At 41.0% G+C, this 13641-nt stretch overlaps 1 protein-coding gene across 7 annotated transcripts in view; it reads right to left on the bottom strand.

Annotated features, from left to right (window-relative positions):
* Positions 1 to 7708, bottom strand: part of NAMPT (nicotinamide phosphoribosyltransferase) — a 104907-nt gene extending 97199 nt beyond the window's left edge. For 5 of the 7 annotated variants that reach the window (XR_010322657.1, XR_010322658.1, XR_010322656.1 and 2 more), the window contains exon 1: positions 7543 to 7707. Coding sequence is in view for 3 of the 7 variants with exons in the window: in XM_023544521.2 (XP_023400289.2) it covers positions 7543 to 7599 (57 nt within the window). In the remaining 4 variants the exon portion in view is untranslated. Of the gene's footprint in view, positions 1 to 249; positions 339 to 7542 lie in introns of all 7 variants that reach the window. The other 2 variants (XM_064289850.1, XM_064289852.1) reach the window with 2 other exon arrangements.
* Positions 7709 to 13641: the final 5933 nt, after the last annotated feature.

Genomic DNA, 13641 nt, shown 5'->3' with positions numbered 1-13641 from the left:
TGCCTTTTCTGAAAACACAAAGTTATCTAGGATTAAAGTATGACTTCTAAAATATTCTTTGGAGGAACTTAACAGAATAGTTTTTGAATTTAACTAGAGAATCTAAGGCATCAACACACTAGGCAATCTCAGGCAATTAACCATGCAACAATTTACTATTACCACCTACCCACGCCCTAAGGTGACCTGGTGGTACAAACAGTTAAGTGCTCTGCTGCTAACCAAAAGACTGGTGCCGTTCAAACCTACCCAATGGTTCCAAGGGAGAAAGACCTGATGATCTGCTTCCATAAAGATTAAGCCTGTCGCTGTCCAGTTGGTTCCGACTCACAGTGATGCTATAAAACAGAGTAGAACTGAAGATAAGGTTTTCAAGGCTGTAATCTTTATGGAAGTAAGACTGCCACATCCTTCTCCTGCAGAGCGGCTGATGGGTTAGAACAGCCAAGAAAACACTATGGGGCAGCTCTACTCTGTCACATGAGGTTCCTATGAGTCAAAATCGACTAAATGGCATCCAACAACAATCCACGTCCAAGAAGTTTATAGCAGAATACAATAACATGTTTAATCTATTTACACTGGTATATACCCATTGTTTTAATAGGAAAAAATTTAAGCAGAGCTTCTTAGTAAATATTATTGTAAGAGTACAGCCAATAGATGATTTAATAGTTTTGCTAGGTTTATTTTCTTCTTAATTTTACTCTCTGCTAACTGGCCATCTGAATCCCTTGGAATCTTCACCAGAAAATGGGATAACATAGCAAAAATTCAAATCAATAAACTGTAAAAAGTAGTTCATTCATTCACAAATACATACCCTGTACCTACTATGTATCCAGCACTGTTTGAGATGCTGAAGGTGTGGAAGTAAATTAGATGTGGTCCCTATTCTCACAGAGCTAATGACGGCTGAAAAGGGAAGAGAATAACAGTAAACAAAATAATTTCAGATTCAAATGGATGTTAAAAAGAATGATATGCTAGAGAAGGTTTGGGAGACTTCTCTGAGCAGGTAACATTTGAGCAAGACTTAAATGACAAGGAGACAGTCAAATAAAAGGCACTCTAAACAAAAAAAAAAAAACCCTCAAGTTTATTGCTGTAGCATCAATTTTGACTCATGGGAGCCCTATATGTTAGTGGAAATGCTCCATAGGGTTTTATTGGTTATAATTTTTATAGAAGCAGATCACCAGGCCTTTCTTCCACACAGCTGCTGGGTGGGTTTGAAGTGCCAACCTTTAGATTAGTAGTCAAGGGCGAATCATTTGTGCCATTCAGGGAACCTCAAACAGTACCCTAGACTGATGAAATAACAAGCATAAAAGGCCTGAGGCAGGAAATGTCTTGGCATAAGGGATAGAATGAAGGCTAGTTTAGTTAGTGCTTAGAGAACTGGGGCAGTACATGGTGAGATCAGAGAAGATGGGCAAGGAACAAGATGACAAAAGGCTTACAGACAATTATAAGGAGCCGAGATATTGTATTAGGTGCCATGGGAAGCATTTAATAAATTTTAACCTGGGGTAAATATGATCTGATACACATTTTAAAAGGACCAGCCTAGGTGTGTGGGGTGAAGAACAGATTATAGGATGATCAGAGTGGAACCAGGCGTACCAGTTAAGAGGCTACTGCAGGAGACTAGGTTAGGAGATGAAAGAACTGGACAGATTCCCAGTATCTTTGGAGATAAAAGAAAGCTAGGCTGATAGAACGAAAGTGAGGGATAAGAGAAGCAGAGGAATTAAGGATGCCCTCTAGATATTACGGCCTTGAGGAGCTAGTGAGTAATAGTGCCATTTATTGAGGTGGGGAAGAAATGGGTAGAAAAATCAAGAGCTCAGTTTCAAGTATGATAAGTAATACTAATAAAAAGCTTCAGTGTTCATAATTGAAGTGATCACATTAATAAACTTTAACACTGCTTTGGCTTCCATCACTGTAAAATATGTGACAGGATTTAAACTTTAAAATTATTCACATGTTGTAGAGAAAACTAGAAATTTCTAAACTATCCTCAGCAAACCTTATCCTTAAAAAAGGGTTTCCTAAACTGGCATGGACCTCCTGCAGCTAACAGAGCAGTGCTGTATGTAAATATATGTATAGTAAAAGGCATAGGCACAGGGGGAAAGGCAGCTTTTAATAGAACTTAATTTCACTGTTATGTGATTGATTTACTTCATGAAAAGTCAACCTTCTGAAAATTATTATTTAGCACATAATAACAACTGGTCTTATTTTAATGCCTAAAACAAAAAGGTCTAACCCCACATGTATAAAAAAGGCATCTTTTCCCATTATGATATGTTGGCCAAACAAATGCATTAAAAAACTGTATTTCCAATGCCAAGAATCCTTGTCCCAAGTAAATAGCTTAAAAAATTTTTTTTTGGAGAACTATTTGAATTACACTGAATCTTTCTGTGAGAGTAAAGGCTGATTTTCTGCTGAGCTTCTCTAGATTTCCCATAAGGTCGATGTAATGTCTTTCGAAGAGCTTTCCTTCCAAAATGGGATCAGGTGACCAAAGATAGCTACTACTAACCTACTTTTCCAGTTCTAATTATTCTATTTTTAACTGCTAAGAAATAATTTCAAACCAACATTTTAGCAGTAAGATGTACATGTAAGAGAACACGGTCACAGAGCAAGTTATATTACCTATACAGCACCTAAGGACAAGCAGAAGAGGATCCATTCAACCTACACTGGCTAAGACGTTCTGCCTCTTCAAAGCTAATGTGCTACAAACAGCAAAAATCATAACTGATTCTTCTTTTCAATATTATTTAAACATTTCTCAAGTCCTGGATATCCTTCTGTTGCTCCAGAAAATAATTCACTGCTATTTGGCTTTATGAAACAATAGCCACTTTATAAATACTGCTTAAGGATTTCTGTATTATATCATTCTCAGGAAGGGAAGAAACTGCAAAGCCTGCTATAATTATTATATAGCCTCTTAACTTAAACCTCCTGACCACTTGTATTTCTTGTTTGCCACAACCTCAAATGAGAGATTTCATCAACTCCCAAAGAGGATACTAGCTTCTGATATTTTTGTTTTATATTATACAATTATTACTGACCTAAATTAATCTTCCTATTATGTATATTCATGATTTATATATGTAATTTTGTTTCTGTTGCTTAAGTTTTTCTTATAATTTATAATATAAAATTTATTGGGAAATTAAAATATATGCAAAATGTCACAGGTATCTTTAAGAATTGATAATTCTGTTACACAGAACACTAAGAAACTAAAGTCCCAGGCAGGACTAACTTGCCCCCATGATGATTCTTCTCTATTTCTAAACCTTTTCTTCAAAAAATCTCAAACACCTAAAATCTGTTATTTTGCCATTAATGAAGTAAAATCTTTTTTAAAAAGCTGTCTTGGGTGCCTAATCACAATATATAAATTACACACCTCTTTGTAACTTCTCTAAAATTAACTTTCTCCCATATTGAAATGTCAGATACTATCCCATCCTTGTCTTCTTTTATAATACCTAACAGATCTCTAATATTTATTAAATGAACGGATGCAAATGTGCTGAGTTCTAGATAACCAACTTACAAGTGATTTTTTGAGAAGCAACCGACACTGGACAGTGCATTTAACAACTAATGTGTGATGTGGTTTAAACTGTAAATTGCTTAGGGATTTGTACACTAGATATCATTCTCTCTGACTGTATCACAATTAGCATAAATTCAAATAAATCTGTTCTGACAATATTTTCCATTAATCTGCTACAGGTAAAATGTTCTGAAATGTTAAAACTATTCTCTGCTGTACTTTGTTACAAACGGTATCAAAATAGGGGCAAGGGGAAAAAAAGAAAGGGACAGAAAAGCATTTTTTAATGATACACAGTTATCTGGGAACTGACTAATGGCTACCCCAGAGATAAAATGGAAAAACAAATTTGTCTCCTTTATGAAAGAGTTCCCAATGATACTTCAGCACTGCAATGGCTAAGATTAGCCCAAATACACCTTTCCTTAGCTGGCTTAAAACAAACAAACAAATAAAAAAAAACCCAAACCCACTGCCATCCAGTCGATTCCGACTCATAGTGACCCTATAGGGCAGAGTAGAACTGCCCCATATGGTTTCCAAGGAGCAGCTGGTAGATTCCAACTGCTGGTCTTCTGGTCAGCAGCGGACCTCTTAACCACTGTGCTGCCAGGGTTCCTTAGCTGGCTTAGCACATTATAAATACAACCCGATAGATAATTTTGCCTTTAACTACTGTATTTATTTTTGCAAATAACAGGAGGATCACACGTTTTTTTGGGCCAACCTCGTAACCCCTTCCCCTCCACACACATTAGCTATGCCATTTTTTTTTTTTTTACATGTTGTTGACTTTGATTGACACTAAGAAGTCAAACGATGAAATAACCAGACCTAATCTAATGGTTTCACTTAAAACAACCTGATAAGGTTTTTGCATTCAAACTAACATGCTGTAATGATCAACTTAACAGAAACAAACGTGCAGTTTTGATTGTTCATTTTCCAATTACTGGGGGAGTACCAAACTGGATCCATGACTTCTTGACCATGGCTTATACCTCTGTTATAGAATTATGACCAAAAGGAACATTTTCACAGTATTTTTATACACATAAAAAGGAGATTAGAGAAAATGAATGGAACAAAAGAAAACGGACAGAACAATATGATTTACCTGTAATAGGGGAGGATGGGTAAATGAAGTCAAAATTCACTTCTGGAAATGTCACAAGACATGTGTTGTATGTGCATGGGCATGCTAAGCCAGAACTGTTTTACCTCGTCATTTCTGTACGTTACATGTGTGGGCATGTTATTTGGGGGAAAATACGGTATTTTGAAAATAACAAATGATAAGCGCTTAAGATTAAGTGTTCTTTTTATTTGTAACAAGAACCTAGGATGAAAATCAAGCAACAACCACATATACCTGTGTGAAATCAGATTATCTTATGATATACAATAAAGTATGAGGTTATAGAAATTAATACATAGTTCCAAATTGTCCTAAATCCTCTTGAGGGAATATAAGGAAAAACAAAACTCCTACACGTTGTCAAGTGCTTGCCCACCACATCTACTTCTAAAAAACTTCCATAGTTCATAAAAACAAAAACAAAAACAAAAAACCCCAAACCCATTGCCCTCCAGTCGATTCCAAGTCATAGTGCTTATACGGTAATTACTCCTCCTTCAGTTAAAAAAAAAAAAAAAAAAAATCAACATCCTGCTTTCTTTCATCAACACAACTGGCCAACAGTTTGTAAGCACTGATAAGGACATGCAACATTCTTACGCAATTTACAAACAAAAGTTTCATTACTTCTAACCTCTAGAGATTATTTACGTAATATAGAAAGGCAAAGATGGAAAACAGGCTATAAAGACCACTAGAAATGTAAGGAAAAATGAAATTTAGGACTAAAATGTGACCATGGAATATTTTACTGTACTTCTGTAAGCTGCTGGTATCAAATATATGAACCCGACTGAATACTTCTGAGGTGATGTAGAAGCATAGGGAGTGGTGGAAGAAAAAACTGACTAAAACCCTAATGGACGGTTCTACCCTGTCCTATAGGGTTGCTATAAGTTGAAATCGAGTCAACTGCAACAGGTATGAGATATGAATCTTCTGAAAAGGTTTCATATTAGAAAAGGTACCAGCCTGACTTGAAAACAGACTGGAACAGATTTTATAAATAGATGCAAACCCTAATAGTGCAGTTAAGTATGCCTTGCTAAGAGACTGGAAAACCTTACGATAATCCACTATTCTAACGTTTTAAAACCACTCCAGGAAAATGACATTAAAGCAATTTTACATTCCTTATGGCTAGTGGAACTAAAAACTAAAGGAACTAGCATTATTTTGCTTTTAAAAGCTAGACTTTCTCTGACTACATTTTCCATTTTCAATTCAATAATTTCATAAGTCAGCTCGTTAAAAATCCAAAAACTCTTTTAAAGATTTAGCTTAAAAAATCAAAACTGTGAATGAAACCATTCTAAAACCAGTATTAAAGATACCAAAAACACTATAATTGAACTAAATGAACACAAGAGGATGTTTTAGGGCCAAGTAAACCATACTTGACAGTATTATGATCCCCTTATAGTAGTGTACAATATCACTTTAAATTTCCATATAAAAGACCACTTGTTAGTGAAACTTAGCTCTACTTTAAACAATAACCCATCTTAGTATCATAAACAGAATCTTAAACCGATTGTAAAGAAACCGACAAAACAGAACTTAAGTAAACTGGGATTCCAAAGCACTTTCTCGGAATATATAAGGACGGTTAAAAACAAAGAAACAAAAAGCAAACGACAACAACAACAAAAACCTTGAGAGTACTATGCTTTACCACTATATGCCAAGCCACCTTGTTGCTCAAATAAAACACTAAAATTCATTTTGTACAAGTGGGGTTTCTGGTTTGACATTTCTTCTTTTTTAAGTGTCCTAGCTAACAAAATTTAGTATAGTCCAGTTTACCTCATATAATTTAGAAACCAAGGGAAAGAATACTTGCTAGATTTTTTCTCTTCACTTTACTAACGTGTGTTTCAAATAAATTAATGGGGCAGCTATCCATGCAAGTGTCCAATAGGCATGCTAACACAAATGTGCCATTTTCTTGTCTAACAAATTCCCCAAGGTTAAATCTGTAGTTCTTCGACTCCTCGTGTTTCACTTTCCTTTTCACAGAAATACTGTAGTGAACCCAATGGAGTAAGAGCGGATCGGCCCTTGAATCACCGGATAAGGAGCGTAAGTGATCACCAGGAGCAAAGGAGTTTGAAACGCAGCCAATGGAGTGGGTCGGGTCCAGCACCGAAACAGGGGTCAGACATGTGTCCTCCACACCGAGGCTACGGGCAGAGGCTACAGGCAGAACGCGGCTGCTCCGGTGCCTCTCCCAGCATCTCACCCACTCCTTCCTCGAGAAGGGTCGTACCTGCCCAGCAAGGGGCGAGTGGATCGGACCCCACTGGGCATGGAAAACCCCATTTCTCAAACCCCTCTCCCTGTCTCCATCCCCAAACCCCAGGGGCCGTTACCTAACCGACCCTCTCCTCCGGCAAGTCCTCGCCCAGCCCAACCCAGTCCGAGACCAAGAGGCCGCGCTCGCAGGGAGCGTGTGCGCTCGGCAGGGAACGCCCGAGCCTCCCCGGTCCCGACCCCACGGCGCCGGCCGAGCCCCAAGCCTGGCTGGCAGGCGGCGCCTGCCGCGGGCCCGCCTCAGCCCCTCGCCGCGCCCCCCTACCGCGCACCGTAGGCCCCGCCTCCCGTCGTCCATCCCTCCATCCCTCCTCCATCCACCTCCTTCCCGTTGCGGCGCCAGCTTCACCTGCCCCGCTGCCGCCGCCTGCCCACCCGTCCGCGCCTTCCCTCGGGGCCGCCCCGCGCCACGACCCCAGACCCGGCCACTCTCCCGCCTGTCCGCGACGCGCCCCCTCCTCTTTGGTCACCTGCCTCCGCCCCGAGCCTCTACCTTGTAGGAGTCGGTGGCCAGAAGGATATTGAACTCGGCTTCTGCCGCGGCATTCATCTCGGGCCGGAGTGTGAGGGCCGCGCGCTACAGGCTCCGCAGAGCGGCTGCTAGGAAGGAGAATAATGGGCTTCACTGCACTCCGTTGCTTAAGTCACCGCTCGGTCCGAGGGGGAGGGCAAGAGAAGGGGGACGCGGCGCGGGAAGGAGGGGCCAGGGACGGGCGGGCCCGGGAGCTGTGACGCGGCGGAGGTGGTGGCGGTGGCTCGCGTGCTCGCAGTCTAGGAGCCCGGGCGGCCTCCCCATCTCGGCTCCCCCGCCCCCACCCCATTACCCCGGCGGGGACGAGAAGGGGGCGGGACGGGGCGGCCGGCGCGTGCGCACCGCGCAGGGGGCGGGGCTAGGAGGGAGGACGTGAGGCACGCGCTTTTCCTCCGAGCCGGCAGCCCCGGCGTGTGACCCGGGAGCTGGCCTGGGTTTCGTTTCTCTGCCCGGCACAGCGGGGCGGGGGACGGAGGGGCTTTCCCAGTCTCGCTCTTCCTGCGATTAGGCGGCTTGCCCGCCCTGCGTGGACTTTCCTGCCTTACCCAGTCCTGGCTGGTTTTCTTGGTCCTCGTAAAGTCACGCCACCGGGCTGGGGACCGAGGAACCTCCCACTGCCCATCTCTCCGTTCCCTACCCGCAGTTACTCACCTTTGTTTTCGGCTTGGTCTAAACCTCGAGCCTTTTACCGCCATCCCTCTCGGCCCTCCCGTTCTTCCAAGTCTTCTTTTTAAAATCCGTAGAGGCCGAGGTGAGTGAAGTCTGAGGAGTCAGTTTAACGGATCTACTCCACTTTCCTCCGCCTGTGTTGATGGCGATCTTTGGATGTTTTGACTTTCCCTCGGAGAACATAACCTACGTCGAAAGTCTAGGGTTGAATTTTAAGTCCTCACAGGGACAAGACCTGATTGAATCTAATATTGCCGAGAAGTAAAAGGCAACGGGCTAAGCCTTTGACAGGGTTCAAAACTGACTTTTATCTTCGTTAATAATCGTTAAGTTTTGGGAAACAGTTTGGCAACCCCCAAATAAGCACGTGAAACAATATCAGATGATTTCACCTAAATACAAACCACCTGCGCCGTTCTCAATTAATGATTGCTTTTTTCATAAAACTACGATTCCCTTTGTCTGCATGTTCATATTTTAATAGTGTCTTTTTTAGAATAGGTTTTACCTGATACAAGTAGCTGGGGAAAAAAGCAGTTTAATGAAAACTGGTACAGTTACTTTATAGACAGTCTTTCAAGTTAGTGTAAGTCTCATTTTACCCTAGAGGGAGGCAGGAGGAGGGTTTGTGTGCTTTGAGAGAAATTCACAAGAAAGCTGGGAACGCGGCTGGGACGCCTTCAAATGAAAGCAACTTTAAGAGTCCAGACACTGGAATCAGTAGACTCTTTGACAGTCACCCCCATCTATGTTGTTTTTGTTGTTAGGTGCCCATCAAGTTGGTTCCAACTCATAGCGACCCTATGTAGAACAAACGAAACACTGCCTGGTCCTGCGCCACCCTCACAATCTTATGCTTTAGCCTATTGTTGCAGCCACTGTGTCAGGCCATCTCCTTGAGGGCCTTTCCTCTTTTTTGCTGTCTCTACCAAGCAAATAGGTAGATACAATTCAGGGCAAAGATCATGGAAGTGATGTTATACACCCAAGGCACTCACCAGGTAGTAAGTACATAATACACGTTTCAAATTACTTTCAGCAACAAGGTTTGAAAGGAAGGAGAATTTGTTTTTGTTGTTACCCCTCCCTGTGTTTAGCGGGGACGATTGTTTTAAAGAAATTTTAATGAACTATTTTAAAAAATTAATTTGGGAGATTTGGTTATATTAGTTCAAGCAGTACAGTTTAAAGAAGGAAACAAATTCTTTCACCCCTTTTAATTTAGTGCTTTTTCCCCCCTCTGTTCATTTTAAATTTACATAACTTCTCTTAAATGACAAATTCTTACTTTTTTAACTTCCTGGAAACCTGAACCTCTAACTGACCATTGTTCTATGCTTCTTTATGCAGAAAAAGAAAAGAAAAAGATTCTGATTATAAAGTGGGCTCTGTTTCTGTTAGCATTTTTAAAAATGCAAAATAAAATTGGATCTTACAGCATTTGTGTTGAATTTGTAGTTTTAAAGTGAAAAAAATATCAGTGCAAATAAAAAATGTATTGTCTTGACACTGCTTGTTATGTGCAAAAGCAGTCATAAACCTGTACAAGTATTAGTGACTTAAATTTTCACAACAATTCCTGTTGGAAAAGATAACAATGAAGTCATGTTACCAATAGAAAATCACCCTTTGCCTAAACTAGAATAAGATATATTCCCTATGTAGCTGTATACTTAAGCAGGATCAATTTTGCATTAATTGGGGTTTAGAACTATGAAAATACCACCAAATACAAAGTCAAGATTTCAATTTGAAATACCTTCCTCCTTCAGAAGATGAGTTAATAGTTAATATTTTCCATGTTACCTAAGCCAAAAAAAAAAAAAAAAAACCTGTTTCTGTCGAGTCGATTCTGACTCATAGTGATCCCATAGGACAGAGTGGAACTGCCCCATAGGGTTTCTAAGAAGCAGATGGTGGATTTACACTGCCGACCTTTTGGTTAGCAGCCTGAGCTCTTAACCACTGCCATTCCTAGTATACAAAACATTTGACCAACTTTTTTGTGGGTCACCATAACATGACAAATAATAAATATAGACGCAGATAGGCCTCCCTTGCTTTAGTTAAGTCCTGGATGAATCTATCGTTTTTACCAAACAGCCAATCGAGGTTATTTGGGCATCAAACTCCTTGTTTATATTGCTCAGAGTGCTATGAAAGACACATTTGGTTAGCTATAGTCACCAAGACAAAGTGGGCGTCACTGCACCACTGCTGTTCCTACACATCCTTCCAGACATTCTCTGGTATACCTTTGTATTTCTGAGTTGCCTCAGGCATTCCAATCTGAGCTGATTTCACCTTAGTAAAAAAAACTGGAGAAGTAGGTGTAGAACTCACTCACCTATGTCTCCTGACAATGGCTCGATCCATCATGCTACAAAACCTCCTCTAGACTTAGCTATTAGCAACAATTGTCACAAACGCAAACAGAGGAGGGCCTTTTTTTTTTTTTTTTAGATTAAGACCCTTTTCTTGCTCAAACTTATGAGGTCCACTGGGAACCTCCCAGAGCTCTAATTTCCTAAGGACAAGGACTCATCTACAGAAAGACTGTAGTGACAGTGGTGGTTCAGTGGTAGAATTCTTGCCTTCCATGTGGGAGACCTGGTTTCCATTCCCAGCCAATGCACTTCATGTGTAGTCATACCCATCTGTTAATAGAGGTTTGGGTGTTGCTATTTCAGTTGACTCCACAGCAATGGGTTTTTTTGGCTTGATGTTGCTAAATAGGTTTCAGTGGAGCTCCCAGACTAAGACTAAGAAGAAAGGCCTGGTGATCTCTGTCCAAAAATCAGCAGTGAAAACCCTATCACAGTCTGATCCCCAACCGATCATGAGGCTGGCACAAGACCAGGTAGCATTCTGCTCTATCGTGCATGGGATACCCATGAGTTGGGGGCCAACTCAATGGCAGCTAACAACAACAAAGGCAGAGATCTTCAAGAACTTGCTTATTTATTTGTGCTGCTTACCCCTAGAGTCCCTGGGTGATGCAAACTGTTAACACATTTGGCTGCTAACCGAAAGATTGGAGCTTTGTGTCCACATAGAGGCATGTTTGAAGAAAAGCCTGCTGATCTATTTCCAAAAAAATCAGCCATTGAAAACCCTATGGAGCAGTTCTACTGCGAACACATGAGGTCGCCATGAGTTGGAATCGACTTGACAGCAACTAACAACAACAATCTAAAAGTACAGAAGTGATAGAGTAACTGTAACCTACATACAAAAGAAAAAAAAAAAGTCTAGTAGCTAAAACAAAAAGAAGAGAAGCAAAAGAACTGAACAGAAGATTTCAAAGGGCGGCTTGAAAAGACAAAGTATTATAATGATGTGCAAAGACCTGGAGATAAAAAAAAATCGGCATTTCTCAAGCTGAAAGAACTGAAGAAAAAGTCAAGCCTCGGGTTGCAATAATGAAGGATTCTACAGGGCAAATACTAAAGGGCACAGGAAGCATCAAAAGATGGAATGAGTACATAGTCATTATACTGAAAAGAATTGGTCAACGTTCAGCCATCTCAGGAGGTAGCATATAATCAGGAACCAATGGTACTGAAGGAAGAAGTCCAAACTATACTGAAGGCATTGGTGAAAAAGAGGCTGCAGGAATTGACAGAATATCAATTGAGATATTTCAACAAACGGATGCAGTGCTGGAAGTGCTCACTCATCTATGCCGAGAAATTTGGAAGACAGCTACCTGGCCAAATGGTTGAAAGAGATCCATATTTATGCCTATTTCCAAGGAAGGTGATCCAACTGAATGCAGAAATTACTGAATAGTATGATTAATATCACATGCAAGTAAAATTTTGCTGAAGATCATTCAAAAGCGGCTGTAGCAGTATATTGGCAGGGAACTGCTGGATGTTCAGGCAGGATTCAGGAGAGGATGTGGAACCAGGGATATAATTGCTGATATCAGATGGATCCTGGCTGAAAGCAGAGAATACCAGAAAGATGTTTCCCTGTGTGTTATTCACTATGCAAAAGTATTCAACTTTTATGAATCATAACAAATTGTGGATAACGTTGCAGAGAATGGCAATGCCAGAACACTTAATTGTGCTCGTGAGGAACCTGTACATAGATCCAGAGGCAGTGGTTCAAACAGAACAAGGGGATACTGAGTGGTTTAAAGTCAGGAAAGGTGTGTGTCAGCGTTGTATCCTTTTGCCGTACCTATTCAATCTGTATGCTGAGCTAATCTAAGAAATCGGACTCTGTGAAGAAGAATGGGGCATCAAGACTGGAGAAAGATGCATTAACAGCCTGTGTCATGCAGATGACACAACTTTCCTTGCTGAAAGTGAAGAGGACTTGAAGCACTTACTGATGAAGATCAAAGACTACAGCCTTTAGTAAGGATTATACCTCAACAGAAAGTAAACAAAAATCCTCACAACCGGACCAATAGGCAACATCGTGATAAATGGAGAAAAGATTGCAGTTGTCAAGATTTCATTTTACTTAGATCCACAATCAACACCTATGGAAGCAGCAGTCAGGAAATCAAAAGACACATTGCATTGGGCAAATCTGCTGCAAAAGACCTTTTTAAAATGTTGAAAAGCAAAGATGTCACCTTGAAGACTAAGGTGATCCTGACCCAAGACATGGTGTTTTCAGTCGCCTCATATACGTGCAAAAGCTGGACAATGAATAAAGAAGACCGAAGAAGAACTGATGCCTTTGAATTGTGTTGACGAAGACTATTGAATATACCATGGACTGCCGAAAGAACAAACAAATCTGTCTCGGAAGAAGTTCGACCAGAATGCTCCTTAGAAGCAAGGATGGCGAGACTACATCTGACATACTTTGGACATGTTAACAGGAGGAATCAGTCCCTGGAGAAGGACATCATGTTTGGTAAAGTAGAGGGTCAGTGAAAAAGAGGAAGACCCTCAACAAGAATGGACTGACACAGTGCCTGCAATAACGGGCTCAGGTATAGCAACGACTGTGAGGATGGTGCTGAACCGGGCAGTGTTTCATTCTGTTGTACATAGGGTTGCTATGAGTTGGAACTGACTGGACGGCACCTAACAATGACAATTTACAGACAGTAAGAGTTAGTACACACATGTCCACAGACATTCCATTGCAAAAAGTTCTTGTATACTTGCTGTGAAGTGTCCTGACATGGTATAGCTGTGCTACATTCTCCTGACAGACTGTCTGGCCAATGCTGAGTTGATCACTTATCTGACACTAAACTGGAGCCCTGATGGCGTAGTGGTTAATAGCTCAGCTGCTAACCAAAAGGTCAGCAGTTTGAATCCACCAGCTGCTCCTTGAAACCCTAAGGGGCAGTTCTACTCTGTCATATAGGGTTGCTATAGGGTCACTGTGAGTTGGAATTGACTCGATGGCAATGGT

The sequence above is a fragment of the Loxodonta africana genome, chromosome 8, assembly GCF_030014295.1.
Source record: "Loxodonta africana isolate mLoxAfr1 chromosome 8, mLoxAfr1.hap2, whole genome shotgun sequence".
NCBI classification, from domain to species: domain Eukaryota; kingdom Metazoa; phylum Chordata; class Mammalia; order Proboscidea; family Elephantidae; genus Loxodonta; species Loxodonta africana.
Note: the sequence above shows the minus strand (reverse complement) of the source record. Positions and strands in the feature narration are given on the sequence as shown.